Source organism: Strongylocentrotus purpuratus, unplaced genomic scaffold, assembly GCF_000002235.5.
Source record: "Strongylocentrotus purpuratus isolate Spur 01 unplaced genomic scaffold, Spur_5.0 spur5_scaffold_4, whole genome shotgun sequence".
In the NCBI taxonomy this organism is placed as follows: Eukaryota; Metazoa; Echinodermata; class Echinoidea; order Camarodonta; family Strongylocentrotidae; genus Strongylocentrotus; species Strongylocentrotus purpuratus.
In genome coordinates, this window is record NW_022145610.1 from 20734569 (window position 1) to 20756029 (window position 21461).

General features: G+C 37.7%; 1 protein-coding gene across 3 annotated transcripts; it reads right to left on the minus strand.

Moving 5' to 3' along the window:
- Nucleotides 1-1520: 1520 nt before the first annotated feature.
- LOC592104 (peptidyl-prolyl cis-trans isomerase-like 3) lies at nucleotides 1521-19693 on the minus strand. 3 transcript variants are annotated; one of them, XM_030997506.1, is made up of 5 exons: nucleotides 19536-19668; nucleotides 4546-4673; nucleotides 3572-3680; nucleotides 2629-2747; nucleotides 1521-1879 (listed from the first exon to the last, which is right to left on the minus strand). In XM_030997506.1, exons 1-5 carry the CDS (start codon nucleotides 19536-19538, stop codon nucleotides 1744-1746), a joined length of 495 nt encoding a protein of 164 aa, XP_030853366.1. In that variant the 5' UTR covers nucleotides 19539-19668; the 3' UTR covers nucleotides 1521-1743. The 3 variants fall into 3 exon arrangements, with proteins under 3 accessions (XP_030853366.1, XP_030853364.1, XP_030853365.1); XM_030997504.1 differs by lacking the exons at nucleotides 1521-1879; nucleotides 2629-2747; nucleotides 3572-3680; nucleotides 4546-4673 and adding an exon at nucleotides 8395-10493 and having other exon boundaries at nucleotides 19536-19688; XM_030997505.1 differs by lacking the exons at nucleotides 1521-1879; nucleotides 2629-2747; nucleotides 3572-3680; nucleotides 4546-4673 and adding an exon at nucleotides 13174-14495 and having other exon boundaries at nucleotides 19536-19693.
- Between the last annotated feature and the right edge of the window lie 1768 nt (nucleotides 19694-21461).

The window sequence follows — 21461 nt, forward strand, 5'->3', positions numbered from 1 at the left end:
AATTCAGCCTACACCCATGCTATTTTCTTTAGCATTGTAGATGAATCAAGAATATTTTGATTGTATATCACATTTGAATTTGAAATTGAATAGCAATGGAAATAAATATCTTTATAAATTTTTAATGAAATGTAATTAAAGTTTGTTTTTATTATTTTTATTATTTTTTATAAACAGTATATGACTTGCTTTAGAATTGACATTGGGGACTGCGAATAAGGACAATCGTAAACTGTAAAGACAATAATAAGACACATTTTCATTTGAACAATACCTTCCTGCATACCTGAAATAAGGTATTTATTCTCAATTTAACCCACTGAATACCAGGCCAGAGGTAACTTAAGTTTGAATCTATGTAAAATGCAAAGTACACCAAAATCAAACCATTAAAGATTTAATGTTTATTATTCATCTCTGTAGCTATTATGTGTCCCCTAATAACTTACTGACATCCCAAGATATTGAGCATATTCATAATTCTGAAGTTTTCTCTATCATTAGGTATAGATAATAACATATTAGGGAGTGGTGCTCCTGCATACATGCCAACATTTGAAAATCAGAAATCTGTACAAATTATGCTATTTTCAAAAAAAAGAGGAACAATCCTAACTCTCCTATTCAATACTACAGACAAATTTGTACAGGAAGAGGAACACCTGCATTAAAATGATAATTATCTTCTCCCAAAAAGAGGAATGTTCCTCTTTAATCTGAACAGTTGGCATGTATGCTCCTGCTCCACTACACTGTTACTTTAACAATGTTTTGGCAGGGTACAGTAGGAGTATGATAGTACAGGTCCCTGTCTTATAAAAAGGTTACAATTGATCTGCATTGATTGAAAGTCCTACTTTCAATCACAAAGTTCACTGATGTCTTATGTACCGAGTTGCAATTGATATCAAAATCATCAGAAGGAAGTTTATATGTGATCAATTTGGATCAATCACAAATCATTATAAGACAGGGCTCAGTTGTATAAGCTTAACATACACTGATCCAGTAAGTTACAACGCGAAGGACCTTCATTGCAAGCAGATACCTTTTCTTATCCCCACTTGCAGTTCACTTACATGTAAAAAAAAAAACCTGCCATGGTTTATCACATCACACATGGATGAGGCTTTACATGCTAGCTAAAGTTCTAGGCCCTGCCAAATAAACAGTTGCCGTAAATCGCAACTAATTTACGATTGATATCAATTGCAACTATGTACATACAAGACAAGAGACTGTAAACTAGCGATCGATTGGAGGACTTGCGATTGATTCTGACCAATCGCAACTCTTTTATGAAAAAGGGCCCTGGGGGTGTTTCACAAAGATCCTAAGTTAGACATATTTTTTAAAAGGCATAAAATGTTAATTCAAATCAATCATATTTTCTATTATCAAGGAGATTTCATGTTCTTGATGTGGAATTTATCAAAAGTCTAAAATACTTGAGTTTTTGCTTTTAAATATATTTTATTTTAAGGCTACAAATGGCTCTCCATAATTTTTAAGTCCAACTTAGAGATAAGTTCAACTTAGCATCTTGGTGATGGTGGTTATTTTACCTGACTGCTAAGAAAGCATAAATGCTTGTAAGTAAGCAACCAGACGGCCGACGGCTTTGAGTCCTCTCAGAGGGACATGGTAATGAAGATTAATGCCTCACCAAAGGGCACTAGTACTTTGTGAAACACCACCCTGATTTATTAGCTGGATTAACCTCAACATAATATTGTCTGCAGCTCACGATGCATCATCAGCAATGGGGTTGGCATGTATGGTGACTCTCTTGATCTTACATTCCGTCAATGGTTTGAAGTTCTTCTCGTTGACCCTCAACTTTTCAAGCTCGTCCAAGGTCTCTAAGCCATCGATTACTCTGAGGAAGGGGGGGGAGGAGGAAGAAAGAAAGAAAGAGAAGTACTTGTTACAATCCAAATCAGTTTTTAGTAGAGACCAACTGTATAGAAAGACTACTTGTCTATTAGACCTCAGTTTGGTTCCTTCAAAATAAATTTTCATTGAAAGCTGTATTAAGCTAACTTGGATATAAAGAGCACGTGCTTGTTACAACCACTTTTCTTGTCTCTTTCAATGAGTCTCTGTATAAGAGTCTCTTTTTTAGAGACCCCCCCCCCTCCATAAAAAACCTAATAGGCATGTACATTGCATTACACTTTCACTGAGAAAATATTACACATTTCAATCTGTGTTTCTCATGTGTAATTGTGTAGATAATTGTGTAACATGAAACGATTTAAATGTATGAAAACTTCTCATTTGACATATGACTTGCTAACCATTGGCTTTCACAACTCAAAAGAGAAATGTACAGGTATGCTGAGTTCTAGTCTTTTATCAAAAGTAGCTTTAAATATAAATATCAAATGAAGGGGAAAATATATATATATACAGTCAAACCTGCTTTAGTGACCACCTGTATAGAAAGACCACCTTTCCTTAAAGACCAAATTTTTTGTTTCCCTTGAAAATGGTTACTTATTGAAACATGTACTAAAGGAACCTGTACATAAAGACCACCTGCCTATAAAGACCACTTTTCTTGTCTCCCTTGGATGGTCTTTATAGACAGGTTTCACTGTATATGAATATTGAAGATTCTCTTACTTTCCAATGATGGTGTATTTCATATCGAGATGAGGTTGCTTGGCATATGTGATGAAGAACTGAGATCCAACGGTATTGGGTCCATTATTCGCCATGGAAACGACACCTCGAACATTGTGCTGTATTATAATAAAGACATGAGATAATAATGAGGAAACTAATGCAATTATAGTTATAACATATAAATTTATTAATCTTTATTACCCAGAATAGTCTCATTAGTATCTATACTGGGGGGACAGGGGGTGTTTCACAAAACTTGTCATCAGTGACAAATGACAGTTTTTGTTATAAGCTACTGAAATCCTTGCTTCTAATTGGCTATCCGCAGATTTGACAATGATTTTTGTAACTTGTCATTGAAAAAAGGCAATGTGAAACAGGTCCCTGTTCTCCTTGGAGGCCGTACAATCATATTATTACCCAAGCTTTAGCCAGGCTACCATGATACGGTGCACAAGCTTCAAGAATGTCTTCTAACGGGGTAATTCACCTGGGTGGATAGTGGCAAATGTGGATTGATATCTTGCCGGATGTTAATGCTGTGTCAGGTTTAGAACCTTTTCTTTAAAGGCATCGTTTAACAATGTTAAATCTGAGATGCACAGCCCTAGGTGTTATCAGTGTCTGTGATATGGTGTAATATTGAAGTCCTAAAAAATTGCGCTTCAAAATGATCAAGAAGTGCCTCAAAAAAGTAAAAATCTTTGAGTGACCGATTTGACCATACTTGTTTTCCCCAATAGACTGTAGTGTTATGAAAACCGTTAGGCAAACACAAAATTTGGCAGCATGAGCTGAATCCAGGATTTTGTTTCAGAATCTGAGACAAAGTTACCAGATCCCTTTAATGACTAACCTTCAATTGTTTAGGCCAACAATCATCAACTCACTCACTTTCCTCACTCTCTTATTCAAAACTGCATCTCTTTTACTACCTTACCCTCAAGTCGTCAACAAGTTCATCTTCTATTTTCTTTCCCCAGCAGCTCATTCCTCCCTTCCCTGTTCCTGTCGGATCGCCTGTCTGCACCATGAAACCTGGGATATTCCTGAAAAAATATAATAGTTGTAATAATAACATTAATAATAATAATAATAGCAACAACAGTAGTTATTGTAGTAGTAGTACTAGTAGTAGTATAAGGAGTAGTAAAAGTAGTAGTAGCAGTAATAGTAGCAGTAGTAGTAGTAGTAGTAAAAGTAGAAGTAGCAGTAACAGTAGTAGTAGTAGTAGTAGTAGTAGTAGCAGTAGTAGTAGTAGTAGTAGTAGTAGTAGTAAAAGTATAGTTGTAGCAGTTGTTGTTGTTACAGAAGTAGTAGCCTACTAGTAGTGGTATAATAGTAGTAGTAGTAGTAGCAGTAGTGGATTTTTGTAAAGTGCTCAAGCTGTCATATTTTACACTCCTGGCAATACAAGAAAATGTGATACAATAAGGACATAGGCTTTTTTTCTGCTGTGGTCTACTTTTGCAATGAGCAAATGTCTGCTTAATACAGATCATATTATATATTGCATATCAAACTATATTGGCAGTTCAGGAATTCACAAATTAGCAAACAAAGGATAACAGTTCATGTTGATGTCAAAGAACTCTTGTTACTATCACAACCTGCAAGCAATGTCATTTCAGACAGGCTTTTATGCTTTTATGAGCTTTAAGTTTGTTTGGTAGAATCCTCGGAAAAAATATTCTCGCAACACCCATGTACAGTCAAACCTGCTTTAGCGACAACCTGTATAGAACGACCACATTTTTTGTTTCCCTTGAAAATTGTTTTTTAATGAAACATGTACTAAAGGAACCTGTACATAAAAACCACCTGCCTATAAAGACTGCTTTTCTTGACTCACTTGGGTGGTCTTTATAGACAGGTTTCACTGTATCATGGTTTAACAAGGATAACACCACAAACCTGTGAAAGAGGCAGTCGTTGTAGTAATCACTGGCACACAACGCTAGGAAGTTCTCACAGGACTTGGGCACCTGGTCACAGAACAGCTCAATCTTGATATCACCGACATCGGTATGGATCGTCACAGACTACAGGCAATGAAGCGAGGAGATTAAGAAGACAGAGAGGGAAAAAAATGTTGGAAATTAGGTCAGATTCTTTTAATAGGCACCTTGTAATGGATACGAATGGTCCTCATTCTCCTTTTCATTTTCTACTCTGTCCATCTCTATACCCCTCTCTAATCTTTTATATATTCTCTAATCAATATTTCTTTCTTTCTTTCTTCTTCTCCCTCCTCTTCTTCCTTCTAGTTTCGTCTCTCTCTCCTTTCCCTCTTACCTTTGATGACACAGAAGTTTCAATATATTTAGATTTGTATGTAATATTTCAGAGTTTTATATAGTTCATTATGCATGATTTATGGTTGTACGTTTTAGTCATTCATATTTTGATAGTTTCTTTTGTTGTACTTTCAATTGGTAAATTTAGCAATTTCAGCTTTCCAGCTGCTTGTTCTTTTATTGCAATGAATCAATTCAATATTCATTTTAATGCAACTGATTATACATGAACATGCATTCCTTATTCTTCTTCTTCCAGTCGAGTACCGGCCTCTTAAATAGAGTATTTTCGTACTTCATGCGGTGCTTTTATGCCGTGTGAATTGTGAAGGGTGTGGATGCGCATCTGTCCTTCTAATATTCAATGACTAAGAAAGTGTCTTTTGCAAGTAAAAATGTCCCCTGTGTACCATCTACTCTGACCCCAGTGTGACTCCTTCTAGCTCCCTTTTGAACTGCGTAAGGGTGTAAGCTGCTCCAGGAGATGGCAGAAGTATATGCCACAGGCATTTGGGGGATAACTAAAAATGTGGATCTAGGTAATAGCTGTTAATCATCACCATAGTCCTCATATACAAATAATCAAGATTTGTAAATTTATCACAAGTATATTACAAGTATGTTACATTGCATTTTGAAGAAACGGTAGGGCCTAATGACTGATATGTTTTATTTAGAAGAAAGAATATTGGGTCTATAAATATGGCATGATTCGGTTGAAGAAAAACTTTTTTGATAGGAGTTGTTTCAAACTATGAGTTGCAACATATTTATTTTTTGAAAGAGAAGCAGGGATATATCCTTTAGCCTAATCTAAAAATGAACAAAAACAAGCATTGTGAGCAAATTTGTTGATATCTTAAATTTCATTTTCATTTACAGCAATCCCTTGTCCATATCTCTTTTATTTTATATTGAAGGTATCATTGATTTTTCATTCAAATTTTGCCTATTTAAATAGAAAATAAAATGGAAAGTAGGGTAAAAGTACAAATGGGAGATGAATGATCGCATAAGCACTGTACAGGCACACACACACCCATATGCACCCCCTCCACACCCACACATTTATGCAACCCCCCCCCCTACACACACACGCGCACACACACACACACGCATGTATGCACCCACACACACACACAAACACCCACTGATAGAGAGACAGATCTAGAGAAAAAAAGACAACATAAAATAGATAGACAGACTGATAAAGTATCATATATATATGAAATAGATGAATAGATAGACTGACCTATCAAATTTTAAAGATCCTGTATTTTAAATGTATTGTATAGTTGTAACATCTCAGTCTATCTAAAAAAAAAATTAATGAACCTCTTTGCTATTTTCAAAAGAATCTTTAGGCTATTCCAAACAAAACATGAACAATTTTGCTACTTCATAATATGTATTCTCAGAAGGCACATTTGAAAAACATTCATAAAACTTGTTATCAATAACAAATTATAATAACTATTTTAAGCTTGTGAAATCATTGCATTTATTTGGATGAGAGCAAATTTGTCATAGAAATTTAGCATTCATTTTTGAAAATAAACTTTTATGAAACAGGGCTCAGATGTGACCATTTGATTGCAAACACTGTTGTTGAAATAAAAACAACTATAAAAGATTGACATTTTCCACTTGTATTTTAATATTCATATCCACTTTTTCCACACACATTCCACTGGTCAATGAATGAACACACAATATTATGGATGGCTAGATAATATCTATTTTAACACAAACGTAACAATGCACTTTAAAAAATAAAAAGCATAATGTTGCAGATTTTAGCGTAACGTTTGTCTCTGCTTTCCAAAACTTCTTGTACTGCTCAAAGAACTATAAAAGGACTTACCGACATATTTAGGAATTTTCTATCAAACATTTGCACAGCTTATCAAAAGTCAAAATCACAAATAAATTGATGTTCATGGACACTACTACCTTCAAACACCGACATCACTATTGTCAGTGCTCTTTAAAATAGTTAGATTTTACTAATTTTGCGAGTCTATACTTATACATGTGCCTTTTGTATTTTAAGATTACACTTGTATCTTGATATCAAGGATTGTTATTTCTTGCATCTTGTTTAAGTTACCATCTGTTGTATATTCATGTCACTCCTTTAACTCTTCCTTTTTCCTCTGTTTCTATCCTTCTCTCTATCTTCTTCTTCTTCTCTCTCTCTCTCTCTCTCTCTCTTATCTATCTATCTTCATCTACCTGAGCAACTCTGTTTCAAAATACAACCCCACATGAAGTCTTCGCTCCTCATCAGACACACTATTACTTAATATACCCAGAATAAAACATGCTTGGGGGGAACGGGCTTTCTCAGCCATGGGTCCAAAACTGTGGAATAAGCTCCCTCTAAAATTACGTCAACTGTCATCGACAGAAACATTCAAATTACAACTAAAAACCTATTTGTTTCTTTCATTGTAATTATTGCAATATTCTAATTTACTATGTCTAGGAGAATTCCGAATTTGTTTTTCGGTTTATTGTTTTTTCTTTCTGATGCCTGTTACATGTACTCTTTTCTAAGCGCCATGAGCACCGAAAGGTGGACCTGTGTGCTATACAAGTAGCCACTATTATTATTATAATTATTATCTCTCTCCTCACACACATCTTTTCATCTCACTTCATGTCTCCTTATTATATTCTTTCTTCCCCTTTTATTTCTCCTTGATCTCCCTCTCTCTTTCATCATTGTTGGATATATATCCTTTTCCCTCTATCGTCATATTTTACCTTACTTAATTCAGCAGGCATATGATTTAAATGCCAATTTTATTATCAATGTTTTTAATGTACATCTTGAAGTGACAGTGTAATTGTAAAACTTTGCAATTTGGCCTTGTGGCCATGAGGAAAGTATTTGAATTAACCAATTTGAATGAATAAATGAATATTGCACATGTAATGGATCATGGTTATACAATGGTTCTATCATAAGCAATGCAAAGGTAGAGGTAGGAGCCACCAAATATCAGAGCACACGCTACATGTAGTCCTTGAATTGATCCATTGGCATCGGACCTCTTAAATATAATGCTTAAATGTGCATAAGTAATACCAAAACCTAACCTTTATCCTTAAAGATAAAGTTGAGTTCTGGTCATGTGATTGCATTGTGTAAGAAAAGGTGTGGAATGGATCAGAAAAGGTTGATCATCTAGCATATAAGTATTGGTGTGTACTGCAAGGTTCTGGAATCATCAAAATGATAAGAAATTTGGCCCAGTCTTGGTAAAGTAACAAGTACTATATATATGGGACTATACCAACATGTGGCATAAAATGGGGCCTCATTTTAAAGTTGTTACCTGTCACATTTAGAATATAAAGGAATTTTAAGAGCCATGCTTTTCAGGGAACATTTTTCCTCTGATGTTCTTCCACACTTGCATAATAACAATGATAATGCTCACAAATTATTTTTCACCTCTCCCCAGAACTCAACCTTCTCTTTGATCTAGCCTAAACCTACATGTATACATATGGGGTTTCCTCTCAAAGAAAAAAGAAATATCCAAAAAACATAAAAGGGCAACAATGTCAATGTTATAGCACAGAGGGCTGTACAGTAGTCTGTATAAAGGCAAGTCTTAATGATTAATGATGTAATCTAGTCAAAACGATTTTTGCGGATGTTGGGTACTTCGACTTACAATGTTTTCAGGAAACGAGAACCACATTTCAAAGGAATGAATTTTAAGTTTATAATCTAGAGCTATATATATATATACATCCAGCTGCATTATCAGAGGTACCTTTGGCAAGTTCCACTTCCCTTCCAAACATGAATGGAATATGTTTTGCATGGAACAATTGATACAGTTCACTACAAACAGGGGGAAAGAGAGAATACTGTATAACTAGAAACTTGAAAGGATCACAAATTTTGAAGTGCAGCCATTTCATGAAAACTTCCATGAATCACAAAAGCCTAGTGTGGTGTAAGTTGTGAGTCATATATTGATCCAATTATGTTGACACGTGAAACTTTAGTGACAAATCTGCCAGGTTTTTATAGTAAGTAGAGAGAATGATTTATCTACCTTGGAAAAGGATAGTACATTGAAAATCAGAAAATTACACTCATTGAAAAAATATATGTTTGTAAAAATAGCCCATTCAGAAAACTCTGTAAGATATTGTGTGACATTAGAATTAATAGGTAACGAAGAAATCTACCAAATCCTTACCATTTCGTTCTAATATCACTGGCTGGTATGATATCCAAAGGTTTTTTTTAAAGATTATGAACTTATTAGGATATTTTCAAAATTGTACTAGAGTAGATATAAATAATAAAATGTATGTAGAGTTGGTAGTCCCTTTAGCTATTGATAATCTGATATACATGTATAAGCGGTTTTGTGGTTGAGTGGATATGTCACCGGACTGTGGATCACAAGGTCTGTGGTTCGAGTACCGCTGCAGCACTAAAGTCGTTTTGCAAGACATTAATCTACATTTGCCACACTCGACCCAGATGAGGTACAGAAAATGGGTACCTGGTAGGAAATTAGATTTTGGAGCATAAGAATGAACATGATTGTTGTGTCAGTCAGGAATGTAAAAATATAAATCATTACAAATACATCCTATGATGGAGTTGACATACATGTAGGTTTAAACAACAAAATCAACTCACAATATTAAACAATTGGGTCATTTCTCTAATTTCATGATTGATTGTTATTCTTCCATCCCTTATATTGCATGAATTCAATTTTGAACAATTCGTACAGTCCCAGGAAGTAGGCACCGCCAACGGACATCCAAATGAATCGAGGCACAACTCCATAAAACAGCCCCCTCACACCCTTCTCCTTGAGCAGGGTCCTAAAGATGTCTGGAATACGATCAATGTGACCCTTCGACCCTTGACCTCCAAGCATGACACGCGTCTTAACCACATCACAGGGTGTGGTGATGATTCCTGCAATCCCACCCGCTATTGCACCACATATACTCGACTGCCACACCGTCACTGGATATCCCTGTTGCCTTGCCCATATCCTCTTGCAGAGTTCCCATAGAGGATACTGCACAAAGGCGTATGGTGCGTCCCTCAAGACAGTACTGGCGAATCCTCTGTAAAGGCCTCTGTAACCGTCTTGCTTGAGGATATCACTCAGGATGGCCAGGCTGGGTATCCTGGACGCCTGCGCACGTTGCTTGACAACCTCTGCAGGAACCCGTATCAACAGGGAAGTCACTTCCCCGGCCGTTGCACCGGACATCATAATCCATGGCTCATACTTGGCCGGGAGATGGGCATCACCAAGTGCTTTCGCAGTCTCATAGCAGCCAAAGAATATGGCAGAATTGGGAGCCGTGACCAAGAGAACGGGCAAGATACCGGCGAAAGAACCTCGAAAGCCACCGGCCTTCCACAAGCCACCGGGGGACTGTAGTCTGGTTTTGATGGTGTCGATGGGATGGAGGGTGGAGTCTACAATGGTTCCTGTCACGCCTCCAGCCAGGAGAGCCGCGGGAAGGGACGGGATCTGATCGCTCATTCTTCACAAGTCATATCTGAGGCAAAATAATGAGAAAACACATGTTTAGCATCCTGCTTTTTTTAAATAAAGGAAGGAGGAAGCACTTTTCCTTTCTTTCCAATTGCCTGCTCAACTCTTTTTTGAAAAGACTGGCCCAGGTCAGGAGTCTCGAATGGACATACCGGTACTGACTTTTTGTGGACCGAGAGGCAACTAATGATTCAGTGCAAAAAGTTCAATGAATAAAATATATTTTGTCTATAAAAAATTCAAATAAGGCAAGCAGCCTAAAAAGGAAGTACCGGTAATAATAATAATAATAATATTTAATTTTTATATTTTTATATTTTATATTTTTATAGTAGGCAGGGATGCTAAACATGCTTTCTCATCAGTTTACCAGTAGCAGAAAATGATCAGATACTCCAAAGCAATTGATAAGACTAAAGTCTTGTAGTTCTACTTATTTCTTCTCTCTAGCTTTCTGACCATATAGGCTTACAATGTACATTGTTTGGTCTCCTAACTTCATGCTTTTGCATAATTTTGTTTTTGTTGTTGTTGAAATAAATCTTTATTCAGATAAAATCATGGATAACATCCTATATACATGTAAATATTCATAACAAAACACTTAATCACATGATTAAATGAGATCAAATCAAAAAATATATCTCTATTTACTTAATTGATAGCAGATCGTAATAATCAGTAATTATCTTCCTCCACTTAGTAATATTCAAATCTGTTGTCTTAGTTTTATTTTCCTTGACTTCTAGGTTATTTATCAATTCCTGATATCCCATTTAAAATGGTGCTTCTTCTTTGGCAATAAATGTTATGACACAAAATGATTTTATTTTGTATCATTCATTTGCATGTATTAGTGTTGCTAAAGATCACATATATGAATAATAAATAAAAATATTATATTGTGCCCTTTATCCAAAGAATAATACACACAATGTTAGTCCCTAATAGGCTAATACTGTAAAGGTTCTATAGCTAGTATAATAAATCACCTTACAAGAATATTTGGACTTGCAACTGTAATGTTGAATTACAAATCCTGGACAAAACCTTAATTTATGCTTGTGATATTGTGAGTCACGATATTCTATGTCCTGTTATACATTTAATGTACATGTAGCATGTAATAAACTTCATTTAATATGTAGTCATGTAATTGTATTTCATATTGTATGGATTTCAAACTGAGAATATGACCCAAAATAAGACAAAATACCCAAAATAAAAGAGCAATAGACTGACATAATGTAAATAACTTTTTATTTGAATGGTAACCTCTTATTACCAATATTTCTTTTCATTTTTTCATTTTAAATCACCTCACAAGAACAATTGGACTTGCAACTGTTACATGTATATGTAGCATGTAATGTATTCATGTAATTGTATTTCATATTGTATGGATTTCAAACTGAGAATAAGACCCAAAATAAGACAAAATACCCAAAATAAAAGAGCAATAGACTGACATAATGTAAATAACTTTTAATTTGAATGGTAACCTCTGATTACCAATTTTGTTTTCATGCACCTTAAATACGTAGGCCTACATGAATAAGCAGTAATTTTTCCTTTTTTTCTCTCTTTTAGACAAGAAATGCATATCTCTATTCGATGAGTTTTCTAATCAGGGCATAGCAGTAAAACAAACACACAAACAAACAAATAAAAAGACAAAAATATGGGAGCTCTAAAAAAAATGGAAGTTACACTCCTATAAAGTTCCAGATGAAATATACTACATGTAGTTGTATACCGGTACATGATATATCATTTTCATATACCGTAAACATGAAAAGATTATTTAAAATTCTTTCAATGGTAGATGACTCAGTGAAAAAAATACATGGGGGCTCAGGGCGAATTTGCCCCCGAAATGCCCCAAAGAGCCCCCGAAAATCAGAAAAGAGCCCCTGTAAATTGCATAGAGTTCAATGCAAAACAAATTTTAGAGTGTTATTTTTATGCAGGCAAGCTTGAAAAGTAGCCCCCGAAAAATAAATATTATTTTTTTCCCTGAGATGACTTATTATCCTTCAGATTGATTTACAAAAATATTCAAAAAATAAATGACTAAAAGCAACAACGAAATGGGCATATAACAGGCACAGCTAAAAAATTGCTTTGTACTGAAACTGAAACATACTACATGTACAATCAATATTCTAAACTACAACTTTCCCTGTTTTAAAAAAAAGAGTAAAGAGGGCCTCAACTGCAAAGAAAATAGAGTTACACCTATCATTTGGTGTATAATACCTAAGATGTTTCTTCAAAATGTTTCTTCAGGAACATATATGGCACTGCTAAATTTTCTGGATTATCTTTCTGACATTATCACACATTTCTTAAATACTGGCAAATTTTTCAATACATGATTCAGGAAAAATGTTTCTAGTTAAAACCGCAGTACCTACTGTAAATGAATATCCTTGTAGTTTGTTACTTGATAACATAATTTCAAAAACAGTCAGTCACACCATTCATGAAGCTGCTAGATTGCTACAAGCAGATTTTGTACATTCATAAGTTACAAATTAATCAAATGCTCAAGAGAGTCAAGATGTGGTTGTGCAAAAGGTAAAAATCACATGAAAATACCCTAACAAAATTACAACATGATTAGTTTAGAATGTAAAAACCCAAAGAGAATGATTAATCATATAAAAATCAAGGATTTCCTCTTAGTCTTAACTCCTTGGTCAAATCAATCATCCCTTTTAGGTTATTTCTGAACACTCCCAACTAATCTGCTATTACAAATCGCTCGAGGGAGAGCATTCCACAGCGAAGGTTCTTTCACCCACTTTCTATTTAGCTTAGAAAGAACAAGAAATCAAGAGCATAAAGATCAAGATGGAATGTAGCGATTTATCAAAGTAACATTTTACCGTGAAGAAGAGCTATGGTCACATCAAAACAAAAGCAAACACAATGGATTCACTCATGGGCAACCAATGGAATGCTTTGAGAACTGGTGTGATGTGAGATCATGTGACTCTGTTTTATACACGTATCACTATCATAAGTCTTGATTCGCATAGAATCAATTGCTTTGTAAACTGCAGCAAAATCTATTCATTAGCAGAGATAAAAGGGGATTGCTTCCCATAGGTACATGTAATAGTTGGACATAGTCTTCAGGACAAACAAAGCTGATCACTTTCTAGAGAATATATCCCTGTTTATGAAAGCTGGAGCATTACTATCTTAGACTTTTCATACATGCCTAGAAACACAAACCCTCCTATCGATATCCACATAACCCGAGGTACAATGCCAGCAAACAGTCCTCTTAGTCCTTTCTCCTTGTGTATCTCCCTAGCAACTTTAGAAAATACAACTGTAGCTGGACCGTTCTCTCTCGATGATAGCATAATCCTTGTCTTCACAACATCAAGTGGGGTGGTTGTTGCAGCTGCAATGCCTCCTGCAAAGGACCCGCAGACGGCCGACTGCCAAGCGTCTACCGGACGTCCTTGATGACCAGTCCACAGCTTCTTGGTCAACTCCCACAAGGGAAACTGGATCAGGGAGAAGGGGATTTCTCGTAAAAGTGTCACAAAATAGCCGCGGTAGAGTCCGCCCACTCCCTCGCTCTGTACGGTACGGAGGAAGATACCGCTGCTTGCTTGGCGAGTGGCTTGAGCACGCTGTTTGATCACCTCTACTGGTACACGTATCAAACATGCCACGACCTCGCCACACGATGCTGCAGCCATGTGGACAAGGGAATCATACCGCCGCGGGATGTATTTGTTTCCTACAAACTTTGTCGCCTCATACGTGCTAAAGAACAACGCGGCAGATGGGGCAGAGCCTAAAAAGGCAGGCAAGATACCAGAGTAAATTCCGCGAAATCCCCCAGTTTTCCAGAAACCCTGCGAGCTTTGAAGACGTGTCTTGACAGTGTCGATTGGGAAGAGGGAGGCATCGACAGACACACCAGCAATGGCTCCGGCAGCCAGGGCCACGTAAAACGGTGGCCTCTCTTCGTTCATAGTGTCTGAGGCAGGGAAATACAAACAGAAAGAATACACATCAGGGGGACTCTCGTCAGTACGTAACACTTGAAGATTACATCAAGCGATCCGGTTTTCTTAATAGAGAAAAACTACTTCCTGGGGGAAAAATTCTCCAAACGTGTGGGGTACTAAATGTCCCAGTGAATTACTCCACTTGTTCAACCAGCACAAGAGATGTGGCCCCATGCAGATACTGCAGTCCAAGCTTAATGAATTGGCTGACACATGCTTGTAATTTATAATCAAATTTTAGCCTGAACTTGCACACAAAAAAGAGGCAAAGGAATAACCATGTCCAAAGTCCTGAACTTCTAGAATGATTTGCATTTTCTAGAGATAGGCAAACACAGAGTTTGTATACTTTCATGTTACAGTTCAAAGGTCATGTTATGTTTTCATTCCCACTTCTTGCTAAGTCAGTGTAGGTCCACACACCTTCTTTCTAGATTCTTCTATTTCAAGTCTTGCTCTTTTATCAAAATACATTCGAACCCAGCGGCATACGCAGGATTTTTTAAGGGGGGAGGGGGGTTTAACATTTTTAAATCGAGCCGAAAATTTCGCAACCTCTCAGCCAACCGCTGAATAAGTGGGGGGGGGGGGGGGGGGGGGGGTTAAGAGCACATTATTTTTAAACCCCCTGCTGCGTACACGCCTGTTCAAACCTATGATCTATAGTAGAGAAAGAATGCTGTGTCATACACCTTTCTGGATTCTTCCATTTTAGTCTTGCTCTTTTATCAAAATACATTCAAACCTATGATCCATAGTAAAGAAAAGAATGCTGTGTCATAAATACACTGCAGTAGTCATTACTGAACTTGCTGACTTGCTGTAACGTTTTTAAAGGAGCAGGACCGCCGTCACAATGCTAGAGCCTGAAAATGTCACGATATCAAGGCGAAAGAGATCCACCTCAAGAGAAGTCGTCACTCACCAGATATAATTTTTTAGTTTAGGTACATGTAGGTAGTCATTACTGAACTTGCTGACTTGCTGTAACGTTTTTAAAGGAGCAGGACCGCCGTCCCAATGCTAGAGCCTGAAAATGTCACGATATCAAGGGGATAGAGATCCACCTCAAGAGAAGTCGTCACTCGCCAGATATGATTTTTTAGTTTAGGTATGATTCTAAAAAAGGAGTTCCTCGGCTTTAAAATATTAATGATATAACTCATCATAATTGGATGTTACTAACCAAATCAAAAATGAGAACAATGTCCAGTCTTATAGAATGTTACTTTAAAAGAAAATGGCATTTAAAGTCTTGAGTCTATTTCAGCATGATAACTCACAAGGAATTGTGCAAGGTGATAAGGACATTAGTGCGTGGAGAAAGCTTGCGATTTTCCATTTGATCCGATACCAAAATCATGACATTCCAGTCAAACCTCGATTTTGTATGATTTCTTCAGCATATTCAATGTCTTACTTAAGTTTTCATTTTTTTCTTCATATTTAACATACAAACTGGCAAGTTGTGCTGAAATGTTCGTAGATTTGTTTGTAGATGTGTGAAGTGCGTCACCTGTATAAAGCATGACATGTCAGTGTGTAGTAAGATTGTGTTTGGTCAGCACCATTGTGCTTCACTTCAATTTAAAACTGCTCAAGAGGATCGGCCAATGGGAGCGTGTTAACTCACTGTACAGCGCTCAGTGTGAAAAGTTCTACGTGCACGTGTAGGGTCAGTTCCCACACAAAAATAATTGGATTTAAAAGATACAAGTATGAAATAAAATCACACACACACAAGCAGGGCTCAAATTAATTTTTTGTCCATGAAGGCTCTTCCAACAAAATAGAGCTTTTAATACTGACGGGGCCTCTTTTTTTAATACAAATTTCCATTGAATTGGTGGTGCCCATGATACTCCTAAATTCTTTGCTATTTCATCATTATCGGCATTATTTCCCTCTTACAACTTCACAAGTTATAACATGCAGCTAATGGTCAGATCTCCTCCCTCTGTACGAAATTTCTGGTCCAAGCCCGTAGAGTCTCCTCGCCAACTGGTTTCCTTTTACTAAATTTAGCTTTCGGTTGATTTACTGGTCGAGGTTCATTATTTGCTGGTCTTTTGGAATCACCAGATTTCAGGAGATTCATGATTTTCACAACGAAAAACTTCTCCATGTTTCGGTCCTTGCGCGATCGCCTCTATCTAGCTCCAGCAGATATGGGGCAAAAGCGTGCACACTATACTATCGGCACAGCTAGTATAGCAACTGCTGATGGCCGCAGTGCACTGCGAGCTTCCGTTGTTTGTATCTGAAAAACTCTTTATAGAGATGTGGAGATGGTCGATGGGAGATATAGCGCAATCTTGCTGCGAAAAAGCGTTCATTTGTTTACAATATGGCAGCCTCTAGACACTGAAAAATTAGAGCGAGAAATCCTGCACGCTAACCTTATTTCCATAATTCCATTTCATTGGTTTAATGTTTGAAAGTTGAACTCAATATCAGCAGGGGCGCTGGTCCGAGAATGAGGATCGTCCTCATAAAGAAGGATATCCTCATAAACGCGGACAAATGCGTCCTCATAAACAAGGATCGTTTTTTTTTATCAGCGCTCTGCAGTTTTTGGGTTACCGAACCTTCCGCTGGCAATGCAAAATTTGGATTCCCCAGAGGAAAATATCCCTAGTTGACCGTCTGCTTTTATGGGATGTCCATCTTCCCAAGGATTTATTGCTCATAATGTGAAATTCCCTGTACAAAGTCAATGTAAAATGCATCAAGAAAATCATCCCAGAATCCGTTTTTTGCATCGCCAATATGCCGATCAAAAATATGGAACATCTGCTTTTTTGAGGACGCATTGGTCCGCGTTTACAAAGATGATCTTCGTTTATGAAGACAATCCTTATTCTCGGACCAGCGCCCCTACTGAATATTGTGTGAGAGTTATAACAGAAAAGATCATCTTTATTAATTTTATTAATAAAGATCATCTTTATTAATTTTATTAATCTTAATTTTGCAATCGCCCCCGTGAGCAATCTGACAGAGGTGATTAGGAAGCTCACGGGGGCGAATCGCCTACCACCCCCGTGTATTTTGAGCCTTGCACACAAGACATACATTCTAAGATCAAGTGGCAGCCATTCACATCAACAACAAAAAAGTTAAGCAAGCTTATTTATTTGTAATTTTTGTAATGTAGGCTTTGGCTTTGCCTTTAGATCTAGGGTAGCACGCCCAGTATTCAGTCAGACAGCCGTTTCAACAGCTGTAACAACTAAAAAAAATAATTAATGAGCCGCGAAACTTGCACAAATCAGTCAGCTGAACAACTTTTCTTAACTCTCAAAATTAAATCAGATATAGGGCCCCTCAAAGATCTCCAACTTGGCTCGAAATTGGTCAGTGTCGCACAACTTTCTGCACTTCCGCGTTCTGTTAGCACATGCGCTAACATGCATAGCAATATGTAGAAGTCTAAATTGTATTGCGAAACAACTATGTGTGCTGTCGCAATGAATTTAGTATTTGTGTGAAGAGGAGCTCTTCCGTGTTCGCTCCATCGCAGCGAATTTGCAAATGACGCACTTGCCGATGTGCAAGAGGTGTTTATACCATACCCTTGCCATGCGGTATCGCTAGTCTAGTATTCGGTCAACGCATTGACAATCAGTGCTTTACCATGCAATTGTGTGAAAATAGTGCGCAAATACGCTTGGCTCCTTGGCAACGGAGATACCAAGCACAAATCGCGTGATCGAATTCTAATCAGCGCGGCCGAATTCTGGGCAATAAAATGCTCCGTCTTCTTTCAGAAATATTTTTCTTATCATCATTCTTTATTTTAAGTGACAATAAAATCCTGTTAGAGGAATAATTTTCTTTTCTTTTGATGGGTAGATTGCAAAATAAAAGAGGTAAGAATTCAAAATATTAGTGATTTCCCCTTGTCTTAACTTAAGTGACCGAATACTGGGCACTCTACCCTAGAGTAAAGGAGCCGGTTTTCGGCCACTTAAGACAAAATCCTATTTTTTGGACCCTTTACTTCCTATTTATTATCATTTTTTGTTCAAATCATCAAGCAAATATTATTATTATTTAAACAAAACAAGAATCCCAGAAAAAAAATCACGAATTGCCATGACAATATTCATTTCAATTTTCACTGTTTCGGAGTCAGTTTTCGGCATAGCGTACCAGTTTTCGGCCGCATGTACAAAGTCAATAGGAAGCGCGCGCACGCGCCGTGCGTTTCCGCGCTGATCTATAGCACTAGCAGATATCCCACGCCGGAGCTCGCGAGGCCGAAAACTAGTACTGCGGTGATCGGATATTGGAATCTGAATTAGATAGAGATATCGTGTGTGCGTTGTGGTGTGCGGCTGCATTGATTTAATACATGCGATGAGATACTTTTGAGCTTGCGACTAGCACAAAATCAGGCTCTAAATCTGAAAAATACTTGAAATAAAGCTCATTTTATGGTTGGTACCCATATTTCTTACAGACACGCGTAAGATACTCGATTTTTCAGATTCGGGTAGCGGGACGGCCGATTACATCACTAAAATGTGATATTTTAGAATATATTTTTCATTGCAAATGTGGTTCTTCAGTGACACTGGCATGGTATGGTATGTGTGGGATATGTGTTATGCTATTATGGATTTATGCGATGTATTTTAGAGGGATTTTACCTTGCATCCAACCAATCGGCCGAAAACTGGAGCTGGCCGATTACCGGCTCCTTTACATACTTTATCTTAATGGTGTTTTTTCCCCCAAACTTAAGTTTTAATTTATGGCCCCTTTCTCTTCTTTTCAGGCACAACATCAGTAAAGATATGTGCCTCTAACTTTAACAAAGCGATGTTAATCTTCCATCCTGGCCTGCTCCGTGCGCCTGTACCATAGGCCATACATGAATTAACAGCCATGGGACTACAATGACAATTTGGGCGTCCGACAAGATTGAATTCGATGTTTAAACATTTCGTTTAACGTACAAGTACACATAAATGACGATAAATGTGTGATTTTTATTAACTTACCATATTTGTAAAAGACTCTAATTCAAAGCGTTTCAAATTATCAAATTGTAAAACGAAGCGTGGTCTCGGCGTTTTCGATTTCAGTTGAAATGATGTATTCAATGACACAAATGAAATAAGGAAAAGGAAAATACACCTGGCCTGGAGAGAAGCAACAGCGTGATGGCTCTCCAGGGGGCCGTTTCATGGAACCAACTCCATGACAGTCATATCCAGGGGCGTACGCAGGGGGGGGGGGGGGGTTCAAACCCCCCCCCCCTTTGGTATTTTTATGTGTGTAAACCACCCTAAAAAAAACTAAACCCCCCCCCCTTTGTTTTATTTTTTTGTTTTTTTGTTTTGTTTTTTTTTAATTAAAAAAAAAAAAAAAAAATTATGCCCACGGCTAACGTAAAGTGACCTTACCCCCCCCCCCCCAACGAATTTTTTTCTTCAAATTTTCAAATTTCGAGACCCCCCCCCCCCCCCCCCCCCCCCCCCCCCCAAAAAAAAAAAGCGTCCGTCTTTGGATATAGTGCTGCCGAGGTAAGTGAAGTCATCTACCTGGTTTAGGGCTGTCCCATCCACTAGGATCTCCTCCTCCTCTCGATGGTCTGTACTTGGTTGGAATAGTACTTCAGTCTTGTTTATGTTTATTTGGAGACCGAACTTCTTTGATGCTGATGAAAATACATCTATAACATGTTGCATCCGCTCTGGTGTATGAGCAACAAGAGCACTGTCATCTGCAAAGAGGAGTTCCCTCACGAGAATATGTGTAGACTTCGTCTTAGCTTTGAAGTGTGCGACATTGAATAGGTCGGCGTCTTGACGTGATTGTATGTATATACGCCCTCCTCAAACTCCGCAAAGGCCTCCTCCAGCATCGCCGAGAGAAAGATGGAGAACAGCGTAGGGGCCAACACACATCCTTGTTTACACCGTTACTTACAGGGAAGCTATGGGATGTTTCGCCTGCTTCCTTGACTTTAGCCATCATACCCGTATGTATAAGGACTCTACCATTCCGGTGAACTTCTCGGGACATCCATACTTTCGGAGTAGTTGCCAAAGACCTGTCCTACCAACAGTGTCAAAGGCTTTCGTGAAATCGACAAAAAAACCACATGGAGGGATCGGTTGTGCTCAATACACTTCTCCTGTAGTTGTCTGAGGAAGAAGATCATATCTACTGTGCTCCGGTTGTCCCTAAATCCGCACTGCGTCTCCGACAATATATCTGGTGTTATGTGGGCATTCAATCTGTTCAGAAGGATCCTGGCAAAAACTTTCCCCGCTATTGACAATAGCGATATTCCTCTGTAGTTTCCACATTGAGTTATATCTCCTTTTTTGGAGATGGCGACAATATTAGCATCCTTCCATTCTTGAGGTACGGAGCCTTCTGCCCATGCTTGTTGCATCAGCACTAGTAAACTGTTGGTTAGTGTGGCTCCTCCGTGCTTCCATATCTCGCTTGGTATCCCATCCACTCCGGGAGCCTTGCCATCACCCAAGGAGGCAATTGCCAGGTTTAGCTCTTTTCGTGTTGGAATATCATCGAGTGCAGTAATTACAGGTCGCTGGTTAATCCTATCACGCGCTGCAGGCTCGATATCTCCTGGCTGGTTGAGTAGTGTCTCAAAATGCTTTGTGCGACCATCGTTCAAGCACCCTTTTGTTGTCTGAAAAGGTTGTGTTACCGTCCAGGGACTTGAGATGAACTGTACTCCTTGTCTTGGGGCCCCAGACTTCTTTCAGTCCAGTGTAGAAGGACTAATAAGGAAGTAACGATTTTTTTAAAAGTATGAACAACTATAGAACTTAGAAAATCAGTTTGTTAAGTCATTGCCTCGATATTTTTTATCCCATTAATTTCCCTTTTTATGCCCCAAAACTTGATTTCCCCATGCCTTTGCCCAGGGTATATGATTTGTATCATAATTT